The sequence below is a fragment of the Salvelinus alpinus genome, chromosome 6, assembly GCF_045679555.1.
Source record: "Salvelinus alpinus chromosome 6, SLU_Salpinus.1, whole genome shotgun sequence".
Lineage (NCBI taxonomy): Eukaryota > Metazoa > Chordata > Actinopteri > Salmoniformes > Salmonidae > Salvelinus > Salvelinus alpinus.
In genome coordinates this window covers 91,225,067-91,251,912 of record NC_092091.1, presented here as the reverse complement: position 1 = coordinate 91,251,912, position 26,846 = coordinate 91,225,067, and the positions used below count along the sequence as shown (strand labels likewise).

General features: G+C 46.5%; 1 protein-coding gene across 1 annotated transcript in view; it reads left to right on the top strand.

The window, feature by feature from the left end:
* Positions 1-5,391: 5,391 nt before the first annotated feature.
* The window catches only part of wfs1a (Wolfram syndrome 1a (wolframin)), a 36,528-nt gene continuing 15,073 nt past the window's right edge, over positions 5,392-26,846 (top strand). The window contains exons 1-8 of the mRNA XM_071408331.1: positions 5,392-5,507; positions 13,471-13,983; positions 21,589-21,668; positions 22,710-22,854; positions 25,058-25,231; positions 25,782-25,838; positions 26,325-26,461; positions 26,797-26,846. The exon at positions 26,797-26,846 is cut by the window's right edge and continues 40 nt beyond it. Of these exons, the coding sequence (XP_071264432.1) occupies positions 5,504-5,507; positions 13,471-13,983; positions 21,589-21,668; positions 22,710-22,854; positions 25,058-25,231; positions 25,782-25,838; positions 26,325-26,461; positions 26,797-26,846 (1,160 nt within the window). The 5' untranslated portion in view covers positions 5,392-5,503. The remainder of the gene's footprint in view (positions 5,508-13,470; positions 13,984-21,588; positions 21,669-22,709; positions 22,855-25,057; positions 25,232-25,781; positions 25,839-26,324; positions 26,462-26,796) is intronic.

Genomic DNA, 26,846 nt, shown 5'->3' with positions numbered 1-26,846 from the left:
CACAGCTGGAGCCAGTTGGAGATGAAGGACAGGAGTTCTTAAACCACTGTCAGCAGACACCCCACCCCACTTCCTTCTCTCCTCTCTCCCTCCATCTATCCCTCTTTCTCCCTGAATCTCCCCACCTCCTTCTCTCCTCTCTCTCCCCCTCCCTCTACCCCTCTCTCTATCCCTCTTTCTCCCTGAATCTCCCCCTCCTCCCCCCTCTCCCCCCTCTCCACCCTCTCTCTAATAGAATGGCTGTTGATAGGCTGACATCAAAACATCCAGGGATTAACTAGTGACCCACATCTGGAATGGACAAACAGATTGCTAAACCCTCTCTGTCTTGTGTCTGTTGTTTGAGTGTGTCTTTGACCTGTCTGTTGTGCTTGGGTGTCTGTTGTGTGTCCGTGGTGTGTGCCCGCGTTGTGTGTCTGTTGTGTGTCCGTGTTGTGTGTCTGTTGTGTGTCCGTGCCGTGTGTCTGTTGTGTGTCCGTGCCGTGTGTCTGTTGTGTGTCCGTGGTGTGTGCCCGCGTTGTGTGTCTGTTGTGTGTCCGTGTTGTGTGTCTGTTGTGTGTCCGTGCCGTGTGTATGTTGTATGTCTGTGCCGTGTGTCTGTTGTGTGTCCGTGGTGTGTGTCTGTTGTGTGTCCGTGCCGTGTGTCTGTTGTGTGTATGTGGTGTGTGTCTGTTGTGTGTCCGTGCCGTGTGTCTGTTGTGTGTCCGTGGTGTGTGTCTGTTGTGGGTCCGTGGTGTGTGTCTGTTGTGTGTTCGTGCCGTGTGCCTGTTGTGTGTCCGTGGTGTGTGTCTGTTGTGTGTCCGTGCCGTGTGTCTGTTGTGTGTCCGTGCCGTGTGTCTGTTGTGTGTCCGTGCCGTGTGTCTGTTGTGTGTCCGTGCCGTGTGTCTGTTGTGTGTCCGTGGTGTGTGCCCGTGTTGTGTGTCTGTTGTGTGTCCGTGTTGTGTGTCTGTTGTGTGTCCGTGCCGTGTGTCTGTTGTGTGTCCGTGCCGTGTGTATGTTGTATGTCTGTGCCGTGTGTCTGTTGTGTGTCCGTGGTGTGTGTCTGTTGTGTGTCCGTGCCGTGTGTCTGTTGTGTGTCCGTGTTGTGTGTCTGTTGTGTGTCCGTGCCGTGTGTCTGTTGTGTGTCCGTGCCGTGTGTCTGTTGTGTGTCCGTGTTGTGTGTCTGTTGTGTGTCCGTGTTGTGTGTCCGTGCCGTGTGTCTGTTGTGTGTCCGTGCCGTGTGTCTGTTGTGTGTCCGTGCACTGTGGATGTCCACATATTTTAACAGTTGCTAGTTTCTGGGTTCCCTTTGTTCAATGTGATGTTTTGACCATTGATTGTCCTGGTGTGGCCTGGACTGGACAGTCGACTGTCAAACAAACACTGCAGAGCATCAAAAACATGGTTCAAACGGTCACTTTGACGGACGGTCGGTCCTTGCATCCGTAGCTCTGTTTACATCTGAGAGTGGTTCCATCCGTCCCAACCTCCTCCCTCAGCTGTTTACAGTGTCGGGGTGGTTCCCTTAGTTGTTGTTTGAACTGCAGATTGCCCCTTTACAATGTGAAGGAAAAATGTATGGTTTATTTGAAGATGTCTCTAATGCCGTCCTGTTGAATGGTCTGGCTGGAGCAACGAGACTCTTTACTTCTGCGTCTCAAACAGCACCATATTCTATTTACATTTAATGTGTTCTATTTACAGGTTCATGTGTTCTATTTACATTTAATGTGTTCTATTTACAGGTTCATGTGTTCTATTTACATTTAATGTGTTCTATTTACAGGTTCATGTGTTCTATTTACATTTAATGTGTTCTAATTACAGGTTCATGTGTTCTATTTACAGGTTTATGTGTTCTATTTACATTTAATGTGTTCTATTTACAGGTTCATGCGTTCTATTTACATTTAATGTGTTCTATTTACAGGTTCATGCGTTCTATTTACATTTAATGTGTTCTATTTACAGGTTCATGTGTTCTATTTACACTTAATGTGTTCTATTTACAGGTTCATGCGTTCTATTTACATTTAATGTGTTCTATTTACAGGTTCATGTGTTCTATTTACACTTAATATGTTCTATTTACAGGTTCATGTGTTCTATTTACAGGTTCATGTCTTCTATTTACATGTAATGTGTTCTATTTACAGGTTCATGTGTTCTATTTACACTTAATGTGTTCTATTTACAGGTTCATGTGTTCTATTTACAGGTTCATGTCTTCTATTTACATGTAATGTGTTCTATTTACAGGTTCATGTGTTCTATTTACACTTAATGTGTTCTATTTACAGGTTCATGTGTTCTATTTACAGGTTCATGTGTTCTATTAACATGTTAAGTGTATTTATTAGGGATCCCCATTAGCTGCTGTCAAGACAGGAATTTGTATTTGTGTGTCTATTATGGATCCCCATTAGCTGCTGCCAAGGAATTAATTTGTATTTGTGTGTATTTATTAGGGATCCCCATTAGCTGCTGCCAAGACGGGAATTTCGTGTGTTTCCTAATCTTCACAGTTAAAACCGAAGAAAATATTCTATCTGGTAAAGTCCACTAAACATACAGTCTATAGAAGGTCTACACCCCGCTGGGATTTCATCATATTTTATTGTGTTACAACGCAGGATTAACACTTATTTAATTGTAACATTTTTGTCAATGATCTACACAAAATACTCTGTAATATCAAAGTGGAAGAAAAATTCAAAACATTTTTTGAAAGATTAATGAAAATAAAATACTAATCTACCTTGAATAGATAAATACACTCTTAGAAAAATGGGTTCAAAAAGGGTTCTCCGGCTGTCCCCATAGGAGAACCCTTTTTGGTTCCATGTAGAACCCTTTTTGGTTCCATGTAGAACCCTTTTTGGTTCCATGTAGAACCCCTTTGGGTTCCAGGTATTACCCCTTTGGGTTCCATGTAGAACCCTCTGTGGAAAGGGTTCTACATGGAACCCAAAGGGGTTCTACATGGAACGAAAAAGGGTTCTATCTGGAACCAAAAATGGTTATTCAAAAGGTTCTTCTATGGAGACAGCCGAAGAACCCTTAAAGGTTCTAGATAGCAGTTTTCTTTTACACTTGAGTCAATACATGTTAGAAACACATTTGGCAGCGATTACAGCCGTTGAGTTTCATAAGATCTTTGCACAACTGGATTGTACAATATTTGCCTATTTTACTTTTCAAAAATGTTCAAGTTCTGTCAAGATGCTGGGTGATCATGGCGAAACAGCAAATGTCAAGTCTTGCCATAGATTTTCAAGCAGATTTTTAAGTCAAAACGGTAACTTGGCCACTCAGGAACACTTGGCCTTGTGTTGTAGGTTATTGTCCTGCTGAAAGGTGAATTCCTCTCCCAGTGTCTGGTGTAAAGCAGACTGAAGAAGATTTTTCTTTAGGATTTTGTCTGTGCTTAGCTCCATCCCGTTTCTTTTCATCCTGAAAAACTCCCCAGTATTTGCCAATGTCAAGCATACCCATACCATGATGCAGCCACCACCATGCTTGAAAATAAGGAGGCAGTTACTCAGTGATGTGTTGGATTTGCCGCAAACAAAGAGCTTTGCATTTAGGCCAAAAAGTGTCTTCCTTTGCTGTGTTTTTTTCTTCAGTATTACTTTAATGCCTTGTTGCAGAAATATGCATGTTTTAGAATATTTTTATTCTGTATATTTGTATTATTTTCACTCTGTCATTTAAGTCATTATTATGGAGTCACTACAATGTTGTTGATCCATCCTCAGTTTTCTCCCATCACAGACATTGAACTCTGTAACTGTTTTAAAATCACCAATGGTGTCACGGATTCCTCCGGAACTGTCATCACGCACACCTGGTCTCTATTCCCTTTGATTAGTAATTGTATAAGTGTGCCCTTTGTTTACCGTTGTCCTGTCGGTTATTGTTCCATAGTCTGTTGGTTTGTGTGAGTACCTGTGTTATGTTGTTTTGGGCTTTCGTGCCACGTATATTGTGCAGATGATTACGGGTCTCGTCCCGTGTGTATTTATTGGAGGTACTCCTCGCTCTTTCAACCCTGTGTTTTGTGTACGTGTTTGTTTGGTCTTCGTCCCCGTGCCTTTACACGGCACGCTGTAATTTGAGAAATAAAAACTCTTATTACGCATTCCTGCGCCTGTCTCCCGTCCCATTTATACCAACGTGACAAATGGCCTCATGGTGACGTCCCTGAGCAGTTTCCTTCCTGCCCTGCAGCTCAGTTCAGAAGAACGACTGGGTGGGTTTAGTACATCATCCACAGTATCATTAGACTATACTCCTTCTTTGCGAGACATTGGAAAACCTCCCTGGTCTTTGTGGTTGAATCTTCGTTTGAAATTCACTGCTCGACTGAGGGACCTGCACATACCCTGCACATTTGTGGCCTGCTGGAGGTCATTTTGCAGGGCTCTGGCAGTGCTCCTCCTTGCACAAAGGCGGAGGTAGCGGTCCTGCTGCTGGGTTGTTGCCCTCCTACGGCCTCCTCCACGTCTCCTGATGTACTGGCCTGTCTCCTGGTAGCGCCTCCATGCTCTGGACACTACGCTGACAGACACAGCAAACCTTCTTGCCACAGCTCGCAATGATGTGCCATCCTGGATGAGCTGCACTACCTGAGCCACTTGTGTGGGTTGTAGACTCCGTCTCATGCTACCACTAGAGTGAAAGCACCGCCAGCATTCAAAAGTGACCAAAACATCAGCCAGGAAGCATAGGAACTGAGAAGTGGTCTGTGGTCACCACCTGCAGAATCACTCCTTTATTGGGGGTGTCTTGCTAATTGCCTATAATTTCTACCTTTTGTCTATTCCATTTTCACAACGGCATGTGAAATTTATTGTCAATCAGTGTTGCTTCCTAAGTGGACAGTTTGATTTCACAGAAGTGTGATTGACTTGGAGTTACATTGTGTTGTTTAAGTGTTCCCTTTATTTTTTTGAGCAGTGTATATACTGTATATATTTTATTTTGCAAAGCTGTCATCAAGGCAAAGGGTAGCTATTTGAAGAATCTCAAATATAAAATATATTTTGATTTGTTTAACACTTTTTTGGTTACTACATGATTCCATATGTGTTATTTCATAGTTCTGATTTCGTCACTATTATTATACGATATAGAAAATAGTTTTAAAAAATAAAGAAAAAAGAAATGAGTAGGTGTTCTAAAACTCTTGACCGGTAGTGTATTTAAGCTACATACATAATATATACTGTATATATTTAATTTGTATGTTTGCTGTCTTTTGGACGTCCCACAGGCCTGTGGGCCGTAAGCCCCTACATTATACCGGCCCTGATTTGTGGTAAGTACATGAGGGCGCCATCTTTATGCACCTTGGCCAATGAAAGCACGTCAAGACTCAACTTTCGGAGCTCCCATCTCTGGTTTCGCGATGCAGGCTGTCGAGAGTGACATGGATCCGCTGCGAAGACTTCTATCCAAACTTTTGACCTGAGAAGAAGCGCGACTTCATTTTATGTCTTGAGTAAAACTGTTCGATCGGACCATGAGTAAGTCACTTTTCCTTTAGGCTACTTGTTTCAAAAAGCTTAATTTTAGGTGGCATGAGCTGACAAGATGGACCGGTTGCGTGTTGCGCTATTCCAGATTGACAGAAGTTAAAGGCAGGTTGTAATAACGCAACATGCGTTATATTTTCGTATGTTTGCGGTAGGCTACCAACCTAAAACACATGTAGTTTACTTCAAAAATAATTCAGTTCAACATTCCAAGTAGCCTAAACGTTTTGTTTTAGTTAGCCTATGTGGAACGTTTTCCATTGCTGTAGCCTATTGCTTTGCATTGAATCGTTTTATTTAGAAGTAGCCTAAACGTTTTGTTTTATTACGGCTGTATGGAACGTTTTCCATTGCTGTAACCTATTGCTTTCTATTGAATCGTTTTTATAAAGGATATGTTATTGTGTGTCAGTACAGTATTTGTAGAGCAGCTGTTTTGACAATTAGATCATTTATTTCGTAACGGTTTATTTTTAAAACATCAAAGTTAACATATTCTAAACTGGGGACAGTCTGGGGGCCTGTCTGTGTGTCACTGCAACTCCTTCTCTTCCTGGGAGGGGGGTCATATTTTAGGCAAGGGTGGGGGAGGGTGGGTTGGTCCACTGGCTGAGGGTGGGTTGGTCCACTGGCCCAGGGTGGGTTGGTCCACTGGCCCAGGGTGGGTTGGCCCTCTGGCCCAGGGTAGGGTAGGGTGGGTTGGTCCACTGGCCCAGGGTGGGTTGGTCCACTGGCCCAGGGTGGGTTGGCCCTCTGGCCCAGGGTAGGGTAGGGTGGGTTGGTCCACTGGCCCAGGGTGGGTTGGCCCTCTGGCCCAGGGTAGGGTAGGGTGGGTTGGTCCACTGGCCCAGGGTGGGTTGGCCCTCTGGCCCAGGGTGGGTTGGCCCTCTGGCCCAGGGTGGGTTGGTCCACTGGCCCAGGGTGGGTTGGTCCACTGGCCCAGGGTGGGTTGGCCCTCTGGCCCAGGTGGGTTGGTCCACTGGCCCAGGGTGGGTTGGCCCTCTGGCCCAGGGTGGGTAGGATGGGTTGGCCCTCTGGCCCAGGGTGGGTAGGATGGGTTGGCCCTCTGGCCCAGGGTGGGTTGGCCATCTGGCCCAGATGGGTTGGCCCTCTGGCCCAGGTGGGTTGGTCCACTGGCCCAGGGTGGGTAGGGTGGGTTGGTCCACTGGCCCAGGTGGGTTAGTCCACTGGCCCAGGGTGGGTTGGTCCACTAGCCCAGGGTGGGTAGGGTGCTTGGTGGTAAATGTAGGACCTAGCTTCCTTCCTGTTATTGGTGCAGCGTTCCCAGTGTTTAAACATAACATAAGAGACTTTGTTAGATGATCAGATATCTAAGACAGTGGTTCTCTAACATCTCCTGGCCCCCAGACATCCCCCATTGTAGTTGTAGCCCTGAACTAGACCAAGACATCCCCCATTGTAGTTGTAGTCCTGAACTAGACTAAGACATCCCCCATTGTAGTTGTAGCCCTGAACTAGACCAAGACATCCCCCATTGTAGTTGTAGTCCTGAACTAGACTAAGACATACCCCATTGTAGTTGTAGTCCTGAACTAGACCAAGACATCCCCCATTGTAGTTGTAGCCCTGAACTAGACCAAGACATCCCCCATGTAGTTGTAGTCCTGAACTAGACCAAGACATCCCCCATGTAGTTGTAGTCCTGAACTAGACCAAGACATCCCCCATTGTAGTTGTAGTCCTGAACTAGACCAAGACATCCCCCATTGTAGTTGTAGTCCTGAACTAGACCAAGACATCCCCCATTGTAGTTGTAGTCCTGAACTAGACCAAGACATCCCCCATTGTAGTTGTAGTCCTGAACTAGACCAAGTCATCCCCCATTGTAGTTGTAGTCCTGAACTAGACCAAGACATCCCCCATTGTAGTTGTAGTCCTGAACTAGACCAAGACATCCCCCATTGTAGATGTAGTCCTGAACTAGACCAAGACATCCCCCATTGTAGTTGTAGTCCTGAACTAGACCAAGACATCCCCCATGTAGTTGTAGTCCTGAACTAGACCAAGACATCCCCCATTGTAGTTGTAGCCCTGAACTAGACCAAGACATCCCCCATTGTAGTTGTAGTCCTGAACTAGACCAAGACATCCCCCATTGTAGTTGTAGTCCTGAACTAGACCAAGACATCCCCCATTGTAGTTGTAGCCCTGAACTAGACCAAGACATCCCCCATTGTAGTTGTAGTCCTGAACTAGACCAAGACATCCCCCATTGTAGTTGTAGTCCTGAACTAGACCAAGACATCCCCCATTGTAGTTGTAGTCCTGAACTAGACCAAGACATCCCCCATTGTAGTTGTAGTCCTGAACTAGACCAAGACATCCCCCATTGTAGTTGTAGTCCTGAACTAGACCAAGACATCCCCCATCTGTAGTTGTAGTCCTGAACTAGACCAAGACATCCCCCATTGTAGTTGTAGTCCTGAACTAGACCAAGACATCCCCCATGTAGTTGTAGTCCTGAACTAGACCAAGACATCCCCCATTGTAGTTGTAGTCCTGAACTAGACCAAGACATCCCCCATTGTAGTTGTAGTCCTGAACTAGACCAAGACATCCCCCATTGTAGTTGTAGTCCTGAACTAGACCAAGACATCCCCCATTGTAGTTGTAGTCCTGAACTAGACCAAGACATCCCCCATGTAGTTGTAGTCCTGAACTAGAACAATACATCCCCCATTGTAGTTGTAGTCCTGAACTAGACCAAGACATCCCCCATTGTAGTTGTAGTCCTGAACTAGACCAAGACATCCCCCATTGTAGTTGTAGTCCTGAACTAGACCAAGACATCCCCCATTGTAGTTGTAGTCCTGAACTAGACCAAGACATCCCCCATTGTAGTTGTAGTCCTGAACTAGACCAAGACATCCCCCATTGTAGTTGTAGTCCTGAACTAGACCAAGACATCCCCCATTGTAGTTGTAGTCCTGAACTAGACCAAGACATCCCCCATTGTAGTTGTAGTCCTGAACTAGACCAAGACATCCCCCATTGTAGTTGTAGTCCTGAACTAGACCAAGACATCCCCCATTGTAGTTGTAGTCCTGAACTAGACCAAGACATCCCCCATTGTAGTTGTAGTCCTGAACTAGACCAAGACATCCCCCATTGTAGTTGTAGTCCTGAACTAGACCAAGACATCCCCCATGTAGTTGTAGTCCTGAACTAGACCAAGACATCCCCCATTGTAGTTGTAGTCCTGAACTAGACCAAGACATCCCCCATGTAGTTGTAGTCCTGAACTAGACCAAGACATCCCCCATTGTAGTTGTAGTCCTGAACTAGACCAAGACATCCCCCATTGTAGTTGTAGTCCTGAACTAGACCAAGACATCCCCCATTGTAGTTGTAGTCCTGAACTAGACCAAGACATCCCCCATTGTAGTTGTAGTCCTGAACTAGACCAAGACATCCCCCATTGTAGTTGTAGTCCTGAACTAGACCAAGACATCCCCCATTGTAGATGTAGTCCTGAACTAGACCAAGACATCCCCCATTGTAGTTGTAGTCCTGAACTAGACCAAGACATCCCCCATTGTAGTTGTAGTCCTGAACTAGACCAAGACATCCCCCATTGTGGTTGTAGTCCTGAACTAGACCAAGACATCCCCCATTGTAGTTGTAGTCCTGAACTAGACCAAGACATCCCCCATGTAGTTGTAGTCCTGAACTAGACCAAGACATCCACCATTGTAGTTGTAGTCCTGAACTAGACCAAGACATCCCCCATTGTAGTTGTAGTCCTGAACTAGACCAAGACATCCCCCATTGTAGTTGTAGTCCTGAACTAGACCAAGACATCCCCCATTGTAGTTGTAGTCCTGAACTAGACCAAGACATCCCCCATTGTAGTTGTAGCCCTGAACTAGACCAAGACATCCCCCATTGTAGTTGTAGTCCTGAACTAGACCAAGACATCCCCCATGTAGTTGTAGTCCTGAACTAGACCAAGACACCCCCCATGTAGTTGTAGTCCTGAACTAGACCAAGACATCCCCCATTGTACATGTAGTCCTGAACTAGACCAAGACATCCCCCATTGTAGTTGTAGTCCTGAACTAGACCAAGACATCCCCCATTGTAGTTGTAGTCCTGAACTAGACCAAGACATCCCCCATTGTAGATGTAGTCCTGAACTAGACCAAGACATCCCCCATTGTAGTTGTAGTCCTGAACTAGACCAAGACATCCCCCATTGTAGTTGTAGTCCTGAACTAGACCAAGACATCCCCCATTGTAGTTGTAGCCCTGAACTAGACCAAGACATCCCCCATTGTAGTTGTAGTCCTGAACTAGACCAAGACATCCCCCATTGTAGTTGTAGTCCTGAACTAGACCAAGACATGGTCAGCTTTACCTATTCATTTGGGAATGGGACTTTCTCTTTTTTTAGACCGGTTACTCTCCGTTAGTCATCCCCTCCGCTAACATTGTTGGGGCGAGCACCAGTTCATGCTTTTTAGTAGTCCTGAACCAGCTCAAAATCCATCTAGTCAAGGGCTTGATAATTAGTGGACTAGTTGAATCAGGTGTGCTATTTCTGGAACGGTTCAAATACAGGAGGTTCCCCTAGTAGAGGTTTGAAACCCCCTGTAGGATATACTAGCCTGCTAGATCTAGTCAGGGTTTTATCAAGCTAGCCAGCTTCAGTTAGCCAGCTTCAGTTAGCCAGCTAGATCTTCTCAGGGTTTTATCAAGCTAGCCAGCTTCAGTTAGCCAGCTTCAGTTAGCCAGCTAGATCTTCTCAGGGTTTTATCAAGCTAGCCAGCTTCAGTTAGCCAGCTTCAGTTAGCCAGCTAGATCTTCTCAGGGTTTTATCAAGCTAGCCAGCTTCAGTTAGCCAGCGTCAGTTAGCCAGCTAGATCTTCTCAGGGTTTTATCAAGCTAGCCAGCTTCAGTTAGCCAGCTTCAGTTTGCCAGCGTCAGTTAGCCAGCTAGATCTAGTCAGGGTTTAATCAAGCTAGCCAGCTTCAGTTAGCCAGCTTCAGTTAGCCAGCTTCAGTTAGCCAGCTTCAGTTAGCTCCACATTGACATGATTAGTTGACAGTAGGTGAGGGCGGGAGGTCCTTTTATAAACACGAACTAACTTCCTTGACAACTTCCTTCACAACAGCTCTGCTCTGGTCCGCGAAGTGCAAGGAGTATGAATGCCCTGACTTCTGCAGAGGCCGTATCGCTATAAATGCTGTACGTCATTACGTACAGCTGTTTTTATCGACATAAGATAGTTAAATGGAAACACACTGTGGCAGGAAATTGTCGCATCTACTTTCTATGCAAACTTAGTAAATGTCAACAACAAAATAAAATCACTGGACGAGTTAATGGAACGTAGCTACTGTTGTCTTTAGTAGAGTTGGGAGTTAGTTGGTGACTGGAGCACTTGAATGTCGGAAGAGCCATAGGGAAATCCCTGATGTCCTGCGCAGGCAGGTGAGTTAGCCTATTCTTTGTTTACCGGCAGCAGCTGTAAACTAATCCGATTGCTAGAATGTTACTTGCGTAGCCTATAGTTTGTTTTAACTCTTTGACTAAACAAAACAATAAAAAAGGGGTCCCTGAAAACATCGCCGTTTGAGAAGCTAACAGTCAACAGGTCTACTAGCTGTTTAACAGTCGACAGGTCTACTAGCTGTTTGAGAAGCTAACAGTCGACAGGTCTACTAGCCGTTTGAGAAGCTAACAGTCGACAGGTCTACTAGCTGTTTGAGAAGCTAACAGTCGACAGGTCTACTAGCCGTTTGAGAAGCTAACAGTCGACAGGTCTACTAGCCGTTTGAGAAGCTAACAGTCGACAGGTCTACTAGCCGTTTGAGAAGCTAACAGTCGACAGGTCTACTAGCCGTTTGAGAAACTAACAGTCGACAGGTCTACTAGCTGTTTGAGAAGCTAACAGTCGACAGGTCTACTAGCTGTTTGAGAAGCTAACAGTCGACAGGTCTACTAGCCGTTTGAGAAGCTAACAGTCGACAGGTCTACTAGCCGTTTGAGAAGCTAACAGTCGACAGGTCTACTAGCCGTTTGAGAAGCTAACAGTCGACAGGTCTACTAGCCGTTTGAGAAGCTAACAGTCGACGGGTCTACTAGCCGTTTGAGAAGTTAACAGTCGACGGGTCTACTAGCCGTTTGAGAAGGTAACAGTCGACAGGTCTACTAGCTGTATGAGAAGCTAACAGTCGACAGGTCTACTAACCGTTTGAGAAGCTAACAGTCGACAGGTCTACTAGCTGTTTGAGAAGCTAACAGTCGACAGGTCTACTAGCTGTTTGAGAAGCTAACAGTCGACAGGTCTACTAGCCGTTTGAGAAGCTAACAGTCGACAGGTCTACTAGCCGTTTGAGAAGCTAACAGTCGACATGTCCTGTAAAGACTACACCATCACCTGTCTGTGTCCTGTAATGACTACACCATCACCTGTCTGTGTCCTGTAATGACTACAACATCATCTGTCCATGTCCTGTAATGACTACAACATCATCTGTCTGTGTCCTGTAATGACTACAACATCATCTGTCCATGTCCTGTAATGACCACAACATCATCTGTCTATGTCCTGTAAAGACTACAACATCATCTGTCTATGTCCTGTAATGACTACAACATCATCTGTCCATGTCCTGTAATGATGACAACATCATCTGTCTATGTCCTGTAATGATGACAACATCATCTGTCCATGTCCTGTAATGATGACAACATCATCTGTCCATGTCCTGTAATGATATCAACATCATGTGTCCATGTCCTGTAATGACCACAACATCATCTGTCTATGTCCTGTAATGACTACAACATCATCTGTCCATGTCCTGTAATGATTACAGCATCATCTGTCCATGTCCTGTAATGACTACAACATCATCTGTCCTGTAATGACTACACCATCACCTGTCTGTGTCCTGTAATGACTACAACATCATCTGTCCTGTAATGACCACAACATCATCTGTCTATGTCCTGTAATGATGACAACATCACCTGTCTGTGTCCTGTAAAGATTACAACATCATCTGTCCATGTCCTGTAAAGATTACAACATCATCTGTCCATGTCCTGTAATGACTACAACATCATCTGTCTATGTCCTGTAAAGACTACAACATCATCTGTCTATGTCCTGTAATGACTACAACATCATCTGTCCATGTCCTGTAATGATGACAACATCATCTGTCTATGTCCTGTAAAGATTACAACATCATCTGTCCATGTCCTGTAATGACTACAACATCATCTGTCTATGTCCTGTAAAGATTACAACATCATCTGTCCATGTCCTGTAAAGATTACAACATCATCTGTCCATGTCCTGTAATGACTACAACATCATCTGTCCATGTCCTGTAATGATTACAACATCATCTGTCCATGTCCTGTAAAGATTACAACATCATCTGTCCATGTCCTGTAAAGATTACAACATCATCTGTCCATGTCCTGTAATGACTACAACATCATCTGTCCATGTCCTGTAATGACTACAACATCATCTGTCCATGTCCTGTAATGACTACAACATCATCTGTCCATGTCCTGTAAAGATTACAACATCATCTGTCCATGTCCTGTAATGACTACAACATCATCTGTCCATGTCCTGTAATGACTACACCATCATCTGTCTATGTCCTGTAATGACTACAACATCATCTGTCCATGTCCTGTAAAGATTACAACATCATCTGTCCATGTCCTGTAATGACTACACCATCATCTGTCTATGTCCTGTAATGACCACAACATCATCTGTCTATGTCCTGTAATGACTACAACATCATCTGTCTATGTCCTGTAAAGATTACAACATCATCTGTCTATGTCCTGTAATGACTACAACATCATCTGTCCTGTAATGACTACAACATCATCTGTCCATGTCCTGTAAAGACTACAACATCATCTTAACATCTTATCTTCTAATGTGTTGTTACAGGTGAGATGGACATGGATCGCCCCCCTCCTCCCTCCCCACTCCCCCTTTCCACCCCCCTCATCCCACAGGGGTCTCCCTCTACCCTGGACACGGCCTCACCTCCATCCCCTAACCCCCTCCCCCCTGCCTCCCAACCCTCCCTCACCTTGACTCCCTCAGACTCCCCCAAATTCATCCCATCGTCAGCCTCTCGTTCGCCTCCTCCTCCCACTTCCTGTCCTCCTCACTCCGTCCCTTCATCCACTTCCTCTCCTTCTTCTCCTCTCCCCATCACCCCAAAATCATCCTGTCATTCACCCACTGCCGCCACCTCCACCCCATCTCCCTCTACCTCTACCCCATCCACCTCCCATGCCCCCCGCCGTTGGGGCTCTGCGGCCCCCTCCACCTCTCTAGCCCCCTCGTCCTCTCCTGCCCCCCGACGTCGGGGCTTTGCGGATCTGGCTAAACGTGTGGTGATGCAGGAAAGACTGAAGAAAGCTGAGCTGGAGGAGGCTGAAGCGGGTGAGGAAGGTAAGGAAGGAGGGAGAGAGAGAAATAGACAGACAGAGGAGGGAGGAAGGAAGGTGGGAAGGAGGGAGAGAGAGAGAAAGACAAGGAAGGTAGTAAAGGAAGGTAGTATCCTGCCGTTCAGACTTGGCCATGAAGCTAGCTTCCAAATCTCTGACATCATCCATCTTGGGTCTATCTTCCAAACAGCATGCATGATGGGAATTTGGTCGTTGGCCTTTATGTAAAAGTGAGAGCTGTCCTCCGCCCTGATTGGCTGTTGCCTCGCTGATATTTACAAAAAAATTAAACTTGACCGTTAACACTTCTTAGGGATGAGACGGGCTGAAATCCCGTTAACGGGATCGATTTGACAACAGGCAGTGAAAGTGCAGGGCGCCAAATTCAAACAACAGAAATCTCATAATTAAAATTCCTCAAACATACAAGTATTTTACACCATTTTAAAGATACACTTCTTGTTAATCCACCACAGTGTCCGATTTCAAAAAGGCTTTACAACAAAAGCATACCATGCGATTATGTTAGGTCAGCACCTAGTCACAGAAAAACACAGTCATTTTCCCAGCCAAAGAGAGGAATCACTAAAAGCAAAAATAGAGATAAAATTAATCACAAACCTTTGATGATCTTCATCAGATGACACTCACAGGACTTCATGTTACACAATACATGTATGTTTTGTTCGATAAAGTTCATATTTATATCCAAATATCTCAGTTTACCTTGGCGCGTTATGTTCAGTAATGTTTTGCTTCCAAAACATCCGGTGATTTTGCAGAGCAACATCAATTTACAGAAATAATCATCATAAATGTTGATGAAAATGCAAGTGTTATGCATGGAATTATAGATAAACTTCTCCTTAATGCAACCGCTGTGTCAGATTTCAAAAAAGCTTTACGGAAAAAGCACACCATGCAATAATCTGAGTACAGCGCTCAGAGACCAAAACAAGCCATACAGATACCTGCCATGTTGTGGAGTCAACAGAAGTCAGAAATAGCATAATAAATATTCACTTACCTTTGATGATCTTCATCAGAATGCACTCCCAGGAATCCCAGTTCCACAATAAATGTTTGTTTTGTTCGATAAAGTCCATCATTTATGTACAAATACCTACTTTTTGTTCGCGAGTTTAGTTCACAAATCCAAATTCATGAGGCGCAGGCAAACTTATTCCAGACGAAGTTATATTACAGTTCGTAGAAACATGTCAAACGATGTATAGAATCAATCTTTAGGATGTTTTTAACATAAATCTTCAATAATGTTTCAACCGGACAATTCCTTTGTCTTTAGAAATGCAATGGAACGCAGGTCGCTCTCACGTGTGCACGCCTGACTGAGCTCATGGCATTCTGCCAGACACCTACTTTAAACAGCTCTTATTCTCTCCCCCTTCACAGTAGAAGCCTGAAACAAGATTCTAAAGACTGTTGACATCTAGTGGAAACCTTAGGAAGTGCAATCAGACCAAATTTCCACTGTATATTGGATAGGCAAAGACTTGAAAACCTACAAACCTCAGATTTCCCACTTCCTGGTTGGATTTTTTCTCAGGTTTTTGCCTGCCATATGAGTTCTGATATACTCACAGACATCATTCAAACAGTTTTAGAAACGTCAGAGTGTTTTCTATCCAATACTAATAATAATATGCATATATTAGCTTCTGGGCCTGAGTAGCAGGCAGTTTACTCTGGGCACCTTATTCATCCAAGCTACTCAATACTGCCCCTCATCCATAAGAAGTTTTAAGTCGCTGTGTGTCTCCTAGTGTCTCATCCTTCCATTGGAAATTATTGGTCGCAGGTAGCTAGGTAGCTGGTAGTCGGGAAGGAAGTCACCATAGGTATTGAGATACAGCCGAGGGGAGGAAGTTTAGCGGTTAAGAGTGTTAGGCCCTTAACCAAAAGGTTGCCGGTTCAAACCCCCTGAGCCGACTAGGTGAAAAACTGGCCGATGTGCCACTTGAGCAAGGCACTTAACCCTAATTGCTCCTGTAAATCGCTCTGGATTACAGCGTCAGCTAAATGACTCAAATCTGACATTTGAAAGGTAGAGGTTATTGAGATGCAGCCAAGAGGAGGAAGCCACTAGAAGTTATTGAGATGCAGCCGAGAGGAGGAAGCCACTAGAGGTTATTGAGATGCAGCCGAGAGGAGGAAGCCACTAGAGGTTATTGAGATGCAGCCGAGAGGAGGAAGCCACTAGAGGTTATTGAGATGCAGCCTAGAGGAGGAAGCCACTAGAGGTTATTGAGATACAGCCTAGAGGAGGAAGCCACTAGAGGTTATTGAGATGCAGCCGAGAGGAGGAAGCCACTAGAGGTTATTGAGATGCAGCCGAGAGGAGGAAGCCACTAGAGGTTATTGAGATGCAGCCGAGAGGAGGAAGCCACTAGAGGTTATTGAGATGCAGCCTAGAGGAGGAAGCCACTAGAGGTTATTGAGATGCAGCCGAGAAGAGGAAGCCACTAGAGGTTATTGAGATGCAGCCGAGAGGAGGAAGCCACTAGAGGTTATTGAGATGCAGCCGAGAGGAGGAAGCCACTAGAGGTTATTGAGATGCAGCCGAGAGGAGGAAGCCACTAGAGGTTATTGAGATGCAGCCGAGAGGAGGAAGCCACTAGAGGTTATTGAGATGCAGCCGAGAGGAGGAAGCCACTAGAGGTTATTGAGATGCAGCCGAGAGGAGGAAGCCACTAGAGGTTATTGGAGATGCAGGTCGCTGTCTGGCCAGGTCTGATTGATGTCCGAGCAGGGGAATATTGAGACACCCTGGGTGACAAGGGGACATATTTTCTCTCCCATGTCCTTAAAGACAGTCCCCTGACCCACACAGCGTTGTTTAAGCTTGGCTTAAACGACGTGACGTTCAGAAACTGTCATTACATGTTACGTCAAACTACGTCACGTGTATGACAATCTTATGTAGGCTATATATGGTGTAGTGACGTGATGAATGAAGGTGTCTCAAAGCTAACGGCAGGAAGGTGCGGGGCAACATTATTTCAGGTGAAGACAGGTGTGTTATTTACACCTGGGTAGGAGTGATAGTGGCACTATACGAAGTCCACTTGTATATTGTAATGAACGACGGGGCGTGGAAGTGAACCAGGGTCGTTGGTGTGAAAGACACCCCACCCCACCAAACACCCCACGCATCTTGTCCGTAAGGGTTAACCCACTTGGTTGGAATTGCTACAATAGAGCCATGTCATAATACCCATAAAACCGAGCGGTCAAACAGGGAAATGGTTCCAATCCTTTTTTCCACCATTTGTTTTTCCGATAGGGGATTTTAGAAACACTTTTAAAAAAGGGCTGTGTTTCGTGTAGATTTACCCTGGCGTGACGCTTACCCTGGCGTGACATTTACCCTGGCGTGACACTTACCCTGGCGTGACATTTACCCTGGCGTGACACTTACCCTGGCGTGACATTTACCCTGGCGTGACACTTACCCTGGCGTGACACTTACCCTGGCGTGACACTTACCCTGGCGTGACATTTACCCTGGCGTGACATTTACCCTGGCGTGACACTTACCCTGGCGTGACACTTACCCTGGCGTGACATTTACCCTGGCGTGACATTTACCCTGGCGTGACACTTACCCTGGCGTGACACTTACCCTGGCGTGACATTTACCCTGGCGTGACACTTACCCTGGCGTGACATTTACCCTGGCGTGACACTTACCCTGGCGTGACATTTACCCTGGCGTGACACTTACCCTGGCGTGACACTTACCCTGGCGTGACATTTACCCTGGCGTGACATTTACCCTGGCGTGACACTTACCCTGGCGTGACATTTACCCTGGCGTGACACTTACCCTGGCGTGACACTTACCCTGGCGTGACATTTACCCTGGCGTGACACTTACCCTGGCGTGACACTTACCCTGGCGTGACATTTACCCTGGCGTGACACTTACCCTGGCGTGACATTTACCCTGGCGTGACACTTACCCTGGCGTGACACTTACCCTGGCGTGACACTTACCCTGGCGTGACACTTACCCTGGCGTGACATTTACCCTGGCGTGACATTTACCCTGGCGTGACACTTACCCTGGCGTGACACTTACCCTGGCGTGACACTTACCTTGGCGTGACACTTACCCTGGCGTGACACTTACCCTGGCGTGACATTTACCCTGGCGTGACATTTACCCTGGCGTGACACTTACCCTGGCGTGACACTTACCCTGGCGTGACACTTACCCTGGCGTGACACTTACCCTGGCGTGACACTTACCCTGGCGTGACATTTACCCTGGCGTGACATTTACCCTGGCGTGACACTTACCCTGGCGTGACACTTACCCTGGCGTGACACTTACCCTGGCGTGACACTTACCCTGGCGTGACATTTACCCTGGCGTGACATTTACCCTGGCGTGACATTTACCCTGGCGTGACACTTACCCTGGCGTGACACTTACCCTGGCGTGACACTTACCCTGGCGTTATCAGTGTAGTATCAGTGTAGTATCAGTGTAGTATCAGTGTAATATCAGTGTAATATCTGTGTAGTATCAGTGTAGTATCAGTGTAGTATCAGTGTAATATCAGTGTAGTATCAGTGTAGTATCAGTGTAGTATCAGTGTAGTATCAGTGTAGTATCAGTGTAGTATCAGTGTAGTATCAGTGTAGTATCAGTGTAGTATCAGTGTAGTATCAGTGAATTCGGCTCAGATGGATCCAGGAAAACAAGAAAACCTCAATTTATAAATTCATCCAATCAAATCAAAGTTCATTGGTCATGTACACAGCAATGTCAGAAACCGGAATATATATTTATATATATATATATAACATAATGGTGTGTATAGACAGTATGGACAATATATGATTAGAAATGATGTGTACATCAGTAGTTATATAGGATGAGCCTTGACTAGAATACAGTATAAATAAAACAGTATGTAAACATTATTAAAGTGACCAGTGTTCAATGACTCTATGTACATAGGGCAGCAGTCTCTAAGGTGCAGGGTACAGTACCAGGTGGTAGCTGTCTACAACAGTCTCTAAGGTACAGGGTACAGTACCAGGTGGTAGCTGTCTACAACAGTCTCTAAGGTGCAGGGTACAGTACCAGGTGGTAGCTGTCTACAACAGTCTCTAAGGTACAGGGTACAGTACCAGGTGGTAGCTGTTTACACCAGTCTCTAAGGTGCAGGGTCCAGTACCAGGTGGTAGCTGTCTACAACAGTCTCTAAGGTGCAGGGTACAGTACCAGGTGGTAGCTGTTTACACCAGTCTCTAAGGTACAGGGTACAGTACCAGGTGGTAGCTGTCTACAACAGTCTCTAAGGTGCAGGGTACAGTACCAGGTGGTAGCTGTTTACAACAGTCTCTAAGGTACAGGGTACAGTACCAGGTGGTAGCTGTCTACAACAGTCTCTAAGGTACAGGGTACAGTACCAGGTGGTAGCTGTTTACACCAGTCTCTAAGGTGCAGGGTCCAGTACCAGGTGGTAGCTGTCTACAACAGCCTCTAAGGTACAGGGTACAGTACCAGGTGGTGCTGTCTACACCAGTCTCTAAGGTGCAGGGTCCAGTACCAGGTGGTAGCTGTCTACAACAGCCTCTAAGGTACAGGGTACAGTACCAGGTGGTAGCTGTCTACAGCAGTCTATAAGGTGCAGGGTACAGTACCAGGTGGTAGCTGTCTACAACAGTCTCTAAGGTACAGTACCAGGTGGTAGCTGGCTAGAACAGTCTCTAAGGTGCAGGGTACAGTACCAGGTGGTAGCTGTCTACAACAGTCTCTAAGGTACAGTACCAGGTGGTAGCTGTCTACAACAGTCTCTGAGGTACAGTACCAGGTGGTAGCTGTCTACAACAGTCTTTAAGGTGCAAGGTACAGTACCAGGTGGTAGCTGTCTACAACAGTCTCTGAGGTGCAGGGTACAGTACCAGGTGGTAGCTGTCTACACCAGTCTCTAAGGTGCAGGGTACAGTACCAGGTGGTAGCTGTCTTCAACAGTCTCTAAGGTACAGGGTACAGTACCAGGTGGTAGCTGACTACAACAGTCTCTAAGGTGCAGGGTACAGTACCAGGTGGTAGCTGTCTACAACAGTCTCTAAGGTGCAGGGTACAGTACCAGGTGGTAGCTGTCTACAACAGTCTCTAAGATGCAGGGTACAGTACCAGGTGGTAGCTGTCTAGAACAGTCTCTAAGGTGCAGGTTACAGTACCAGGTGGTAGCTGTCTAGAACAGTCTCTAAGATGCAGGGTACAGTACCAGGTGGTAGCTGTCTAGAACAGTCTCTAAGATGCAGGGTACAGTACCAGGTGGTAGCTGTCTAGAACAGTCTCTAAGGTGCAGGTTACAGTACCAGGTGGTAGCTGTCTAGAACAGTCTCTAAGGTACAGTACCAGGTGGTAGCTGACTACAACAGTCTCTAAGGTGCAGGGTACAGTACCAGGTGGTAGCTGTCTACAACAGTCTCTGTCTCTCCTCTCTCCTCTCCTCTGTCTCTCCTCTCCTCTGTCACTCCTCTGTCTCTCCTCTCCTATATCAATTCAATTCAATTCAATTCAAGGGGCTTTATTGGCATGGGAAACATGTGTTAACATTGCCAAAGCAAGTGAGGTAGATATTATACAAAAGTGAAATAAACAATACAAATTAACAGTAAACATTACACATAGAGAAGTTTCAAAACAATAAAGACATTACAAATGTTATATTATATATATACAGTGTTGTAACAATGTACAAATGGTTAAAGCACACAAGTTAAAATAAATAAGCATAAATATGGGTTGTATTTACAATGGTGTTTGTTCTTCACTGGTTGCCCTTTTCTTGTGGCAACAGGTCACAAATCTTGCTGCTGTGATGGCACACTGTGGAATTTCTCCCAGTAGATATGGGAGTTTATCAAAATTGGATTTGTTTTCAAATTCTTTGTGGATCTGTGTAATCTGAGGGAAATATGTCTCTCTAATATGGTCATACATTGGGCAGGAGGTTAGGAAGTGCAGCTCAGTTTCCACCTCATTTTGTGGGCAGTGTGCACATAGCCTGTCTTCTCTTGAGAGCCATGTCTGCCTACGGCGGCCTTTCTCAATAGCAAGGCTATGCTCACTGAGTCTGTACATAGTCAAAGCTTTCCTTAATAAGTTTGGGTCAGTCACAGTGGTCAGGTATTCTGCCACTGTGTACTCTCTGTTTAGGGCCAAATAGCATTCTAGTTTGCTCTGTTTTTTTGTTAATTCTTTCCAATGTGTCAAGTAATTATCTTTTTGTTTTCTCATGATTTGGTTGGGTCTAATTGTGCTGTTGTCCTGGGGCTCTGTGGGGTGTGTTTGTGAACAGAGCCCTAGGACCAGCTTGCTTAGGGGACTCTTCTCCAGGTTCATCTCTCTGTAGGTGATGGCTTTGTTATGGAAGGTTTGGGAATCGCTTCCTTTTAGGTGTTTGTAGAATATATCTCTCTGTCACTCCTCTCCTCTATCTCTCCTCTCCTCTGTCTCTCCTCTCCTCTATCTCTCCTCTGTCTCTCCTCTGTCTCCTCTCCTCTGTCTCTCCTCTATCTCTCCTCTCCTCTGTCTCTCCTCTTGTCTCCTGCGCTACAGATGAGGATCCTGAGGAGGACTTGTCGTTTGAGGAGATGGAGGAGAAGGCCACGTCTGGAGATGCCAGAGCACAGACCAGTGTGAGTGAACACACACAGTGATGTTTTAATGCTCGCTGGTCGTCTGATCATGACTGGGTCTATTCTCAGCCTTCTGGAAGATTCAGAGACACACACACACACACACACCCTCACACGCACACACGCACGCACATACACACACACATTCACACCCTCACACCCTCACACACACATACACACATTCACACACCCACACACCAGTGGAAGATGATCTGAGTAGCAGCCTCGGTTCTAAAAGGTTAAATTCCTGAGTGCTGGGTTCTAGTTAGTGAGAACGTCTGTCTAGGCCAGCGCTCAAATCATACAAATACCACACTGTGACGGTGTCTCACACACACACAGGGAGAGAGGGAGAGAGGGAGGGAGGGAGGGAGAGAGAGAGAGAGAGAGGTGTGAAAGTTAAGATTGGAAAATGTCTTTCACTTGATCTGTCTCTAGGCATGCTGGGTAATGTAGGAAGAAGTCCACCTCCAATTGTAGGTACACCTCCAATTGTAGGTGTATTACGGTAACTAACATGTATTTAGGGATGTCTTCAGTTTTAGGTGTATTACTGTAACTAACACGTCTATAAGATTGGCTCCAGTTTTTAGGTGTATTATGGTAAATAACATGTCTGCTGATGGCTCCAGTTTTAGGTGTATTACTGTAACTATCATGTCTGTAGGTATGGCTCCAGTTTTAGGTGTATTACGGTAACTAACATTTCTGTAGAGATGGCTCCAGTTGTAGGTGTATTACTGTAACTATCATGTCTGTAGGGTTGGCTCCAGTTTTAGGTGTATTACTGTAACTATCATGTCGATAGGTATGGCTCCAGTTTTAGGTGTATTACTGTAACTGACATGTCTGTAGAGATGGCTACAGTTTTAGGTGTATTACGGTAACTAACATGTCTGTAGAGATGGCTACAGTTTTAGGTGTATTACGGTAACTAACATGTCTGTAGAGATGGCTCCAGTTTTAGGTGTATTACGGTAACTAACATGTCTGTAGGGATGGCTCCAGTTGTTTGTTTATCTAACATGTCTCCTCCTTTAGCTGGGCAGATACTACCTGGGGTTGGCTGAGGAGCAGGAGGCGGAGCTTAATAACCGCCTGGCAGTTGATTGGCTGGTGCAGGCCGCTAAGCAGGGACGTAAGAGTGCAGCCCGTCTTCTACAGCGCTGCTGGATCCAGAGGAAAGGTAGAGGAGGACACAACTACCACCCTGTTCACCGGTTACCCACGTCCTGAATACCAACCTGTTCACTGGTTACCCACGTCCTGAATACCACCCTGTGTAGATCACTGGTTACCCGCGTCCTGAATACCACCCTGTGTAGTTCACTGGTTACCCACGTCCTGAATACCACCCTGTGTAGTTCACTGGTTACCCACATCCTGAATACCACCCTGTGTAGATCACTGGTTACCCACGTCCTGAATACCACCCTGTGTAGTTCACTGGTTACCCGCGTCCTGAATACCACCCTGTGTAGATCACTGGTTACCCACGTCCTGAATACCACCCTGTGTATATCACTGGTTACCCACGTCCTGAATACCACCCTGTGTAGATCACTGGTTACCCACGTCCTGAATACCACCCTGTGTAGTTCACTGGTTACCCACGTCCTGAATACCACCCTGTGTAGATCACTGGTTACCCACGTCCTGAATACCACCCTGTGTAGATCACTGGTTACCCACGTCCTGAATACCACCCTGTGTAGTTGACTGGTTACCCACGTCCTGAATACCACCCTGTGTAGTTCACTGGTTACCCACATCCTGATTACCACCCTGTGTAGTTCACTGGTTACCCACGTCCTGAATACCACACTCTGTAGATCACCGGTTACCCACGTCCTGAATACCACCCTGTGGTTACCCACATCCTGAATACCACCCTGTGTAGTTCACTGGTTACCCACGTCCTGAATACCACCCTCTGTAGATCACCGGTTACCCACGTCCTGAATACCACCCTGTGGTTACCCACATCCTGAATACCACCCTGTGGTTACCCACGTCCTGAATACCACCCTGTGTAGTTGACTGGTTACCCACGTCCTGAATACCACCCTGTGGTTACCCACGTCCTGAATACCACCCTGTGTAGTTGACTGGTTACCCACGTCCTGAATACCACCCTGTGGTTACCCACATCCTGAATACCACCCTGTGGTTACCCACGCCCTGAATACCACCCTCTGTAGTTCACTGGTTACCCACGTCCTGAATACCACCCTGTGTAGTTCACTGGTTACCCGCGTCCTGAATACCACCCTGTGGTTACCCACATCCTGAATACCACCCTGTGTAGTTCACTGGTTACCCGCGTCCTGAATACCACCCTGTGGTTACCCACATCCTGAATACCACCCTGTGTAGATCACTGGTTACCCACGTCCTGAATACCACCCTGTGTAGATCACTGGTTACCCGCGTCCTGAATACCACCCTGTGTAGATTACTGGTTACCCGCGTCCTGAATACCACCCTGGGTAGATCACTGGTTACCCGCGTCCTGAATACCACCCTGTGTAGATCACTGGTTACCCGCGTCCTGAATACCACCCTGTGTAGATCACTGGTTACCCGCGTCCTGAATACCACCCTGTGTAGATCACTGGTTACCCACATCCTGAATACCACCCTGTGTAGTTCACTGGTTACCCACGTCCTGAATACCACCCTGTGTAGTTCACTGGTTACCCACGTCCTGAATACCACCCTGGGTAGATCACTGGTTACCCACGTCCTGAATACCACCCTGTGTAGTTCACTGGTTACCCACGTCCTGAATATCACCCTGGGTAGATCACTGGTTACCCGCGTCCTGAATACCACCCTGGGTAGATCACTGGTTACCCACATCCTGAATACCACCCTGTGTAGTTCACTGGTTACCCACGTCCTGAATACCACCCTGTGTAGTTCACTGGTTACCCACGTCCTGAATATCACCCTGGGTAGATCACTGGTTACCCGCGTCCTGAATACCACCCTGGGTAGATCACTGGTTACCCACGTCCTGAATACCACCCTGTGTAGTTCACTGGTTACCCACGTCCTGAATATCACCCTGGGTAGTTCACTGTGCGTACCTGTGTGTGTGTGTGTTTGTTTACATACTTGTGCGTGTTTGTGTGTTTACTTTACCTGTGTGTGTGTGTGTGTGTGTGTGTGTGTGTGTGTGTGTGTGTGTGTGTGTGTGTGTGTGTGTGTTTACGTACCTGTGTGTGTGTGTGTGTGTGTATTTACTCTACCTGTGTGTGTGTGTGTGTGTGTGTGTGTGTGTGTGTGTGTGTGTGTGTGTGTGTGTGTGTGTGTGTGTGTGTGTGTGTGTGTGTGTGTGTGTGTGTGTGTGTGTGTGTGTGTGTGTGTGTGTGTGATCCTCCCAGGTATCCGTGAGGATAATGAGGAGGAGGTGCGTCGTCTGTCGACAGAGAGCAGGTTTGAGCAGACGGTCCGGAAGGCAGCCATGGGGATGTTCAGGAAGTTGAACCCTGACAGGAAGGAGAAGATGGCTGTGTCTGAGATGATGGAGAACGTTGGACAGGTCAACGCTGTGCACGGTACGACACACACACACACACACACGTGTACGCACACACACACACACGCACCTGGAAGCACACACACACACACCTGGACACACACACACACAACTGGATATACACACCTGGATGCACATACACACATATAAATACACACCTGTACGGACGCACACACACACACACACACACATACACACACACACACACACACACTGAACCTTGCGCTCCACATGTTCAGTAGCCCTGTTACTTGATCTCTGGGAACAAGTTGGAGCTGATATTTTGATGAGTTTTGCAGCAATGTTTGACCATCTGTTGACTATCTGTATTAAAATGTCAAATGTCATGTATTTAATCGTGCAGAACGTGATTTTCTCCCCACGTGGTAACTAAGTGGTAACTAAGTGGTAACTAAGTGGTAACTAAGTGAATTGCAACAGCACTAGGCTGCATTCAAAACACATGTTGTATTGGTGCCAAAAATATTATTAAAACATTCCACTGTGTTTTCCAGAACATTCTGTGTTGCACCTTCAAGTGTAAGTGACTCTGTAATGTTGGCCAACAGGTGGCGCCACCACGGACCAAACCCAGAAAGTCCTGGAGAACATGGTCACTGGAGAGGGTAAGTGTTGTATTCTCAAGGAGAGAGAAGTGAAGATTTAATGACTCATCTCTATCTCTTCATCCATCTCTCCCTTTCCATGTCGCCCTCTACACCTCTCCCCTCCTTGTTCTCTCTCCCTCCCCTCTCCTCCCTCTCCTCTCGCTCTCTCCCCTCTCCTTCCTCTCTCTCTCTCCCCTCTCCTCCCTCTCCTCCCTCTCCTCTCTCTCTCTCTCCCCTCCTTCCTCTCTCTCTCTCCCCTCTCCTCCCTCTCCTCTCGCTCTCTCCCCTCTCCTTCCTCTCCCTCTCCCCTCTCTCTCTCTCTCTCCCCTCCCCTCCCTCTCCCCTCTCCCCTCTCCTCCCTCTCCCCTCTCCTCCCTCTCTCCCCTCTCCTCCCTCTCCCTTCTTCTCCCTTTCCCCTCTCCTCCCTCTCCTCTCTCTCTCCCCCATCCTTCCTCTCTCTCTCCCCTCTCCTCCCTCTCCCCTCTCCTCCCTCTCTCTATATAGCTGGTCAGTTTGTTGACCTGGATGACTTTGTAGAGATCACTAAGAGGTATGCCCAGGGCATGGCCCCCAGCGCCGGCTCTACCCAGAAACAGGACACACCCAAGACCCAGAGCCCTGCACAAACCTCTGGAGAGAAGGTACAGCGCACACACACACACACACACACACACACACACACACACACACACACACACACACACACACACACACACACACACACACACACACACACACACACACACACACACACACACACACACACACACACACACACACACACACACACACACACACACACCTCTTTACTCAAAAAGTCCAAAGTAGTGAACTGAACAGGAAAGAGGGTGTGTGTGTGTGTTCCTGTTGTGTGTGTGTGTGTGTGTGTACATGCTCCTGTGTGTGTGTGTTCCTGTTGTGTGTGTACATGCTCCTGTGTGTGTGTGTTCCTGGTGTGTGTGTGTTTGTACATTAGCAGAGTGGCCTGGTCCCCAAGAAGCCTCAGAGGGGAGCGTGGGGGATGGG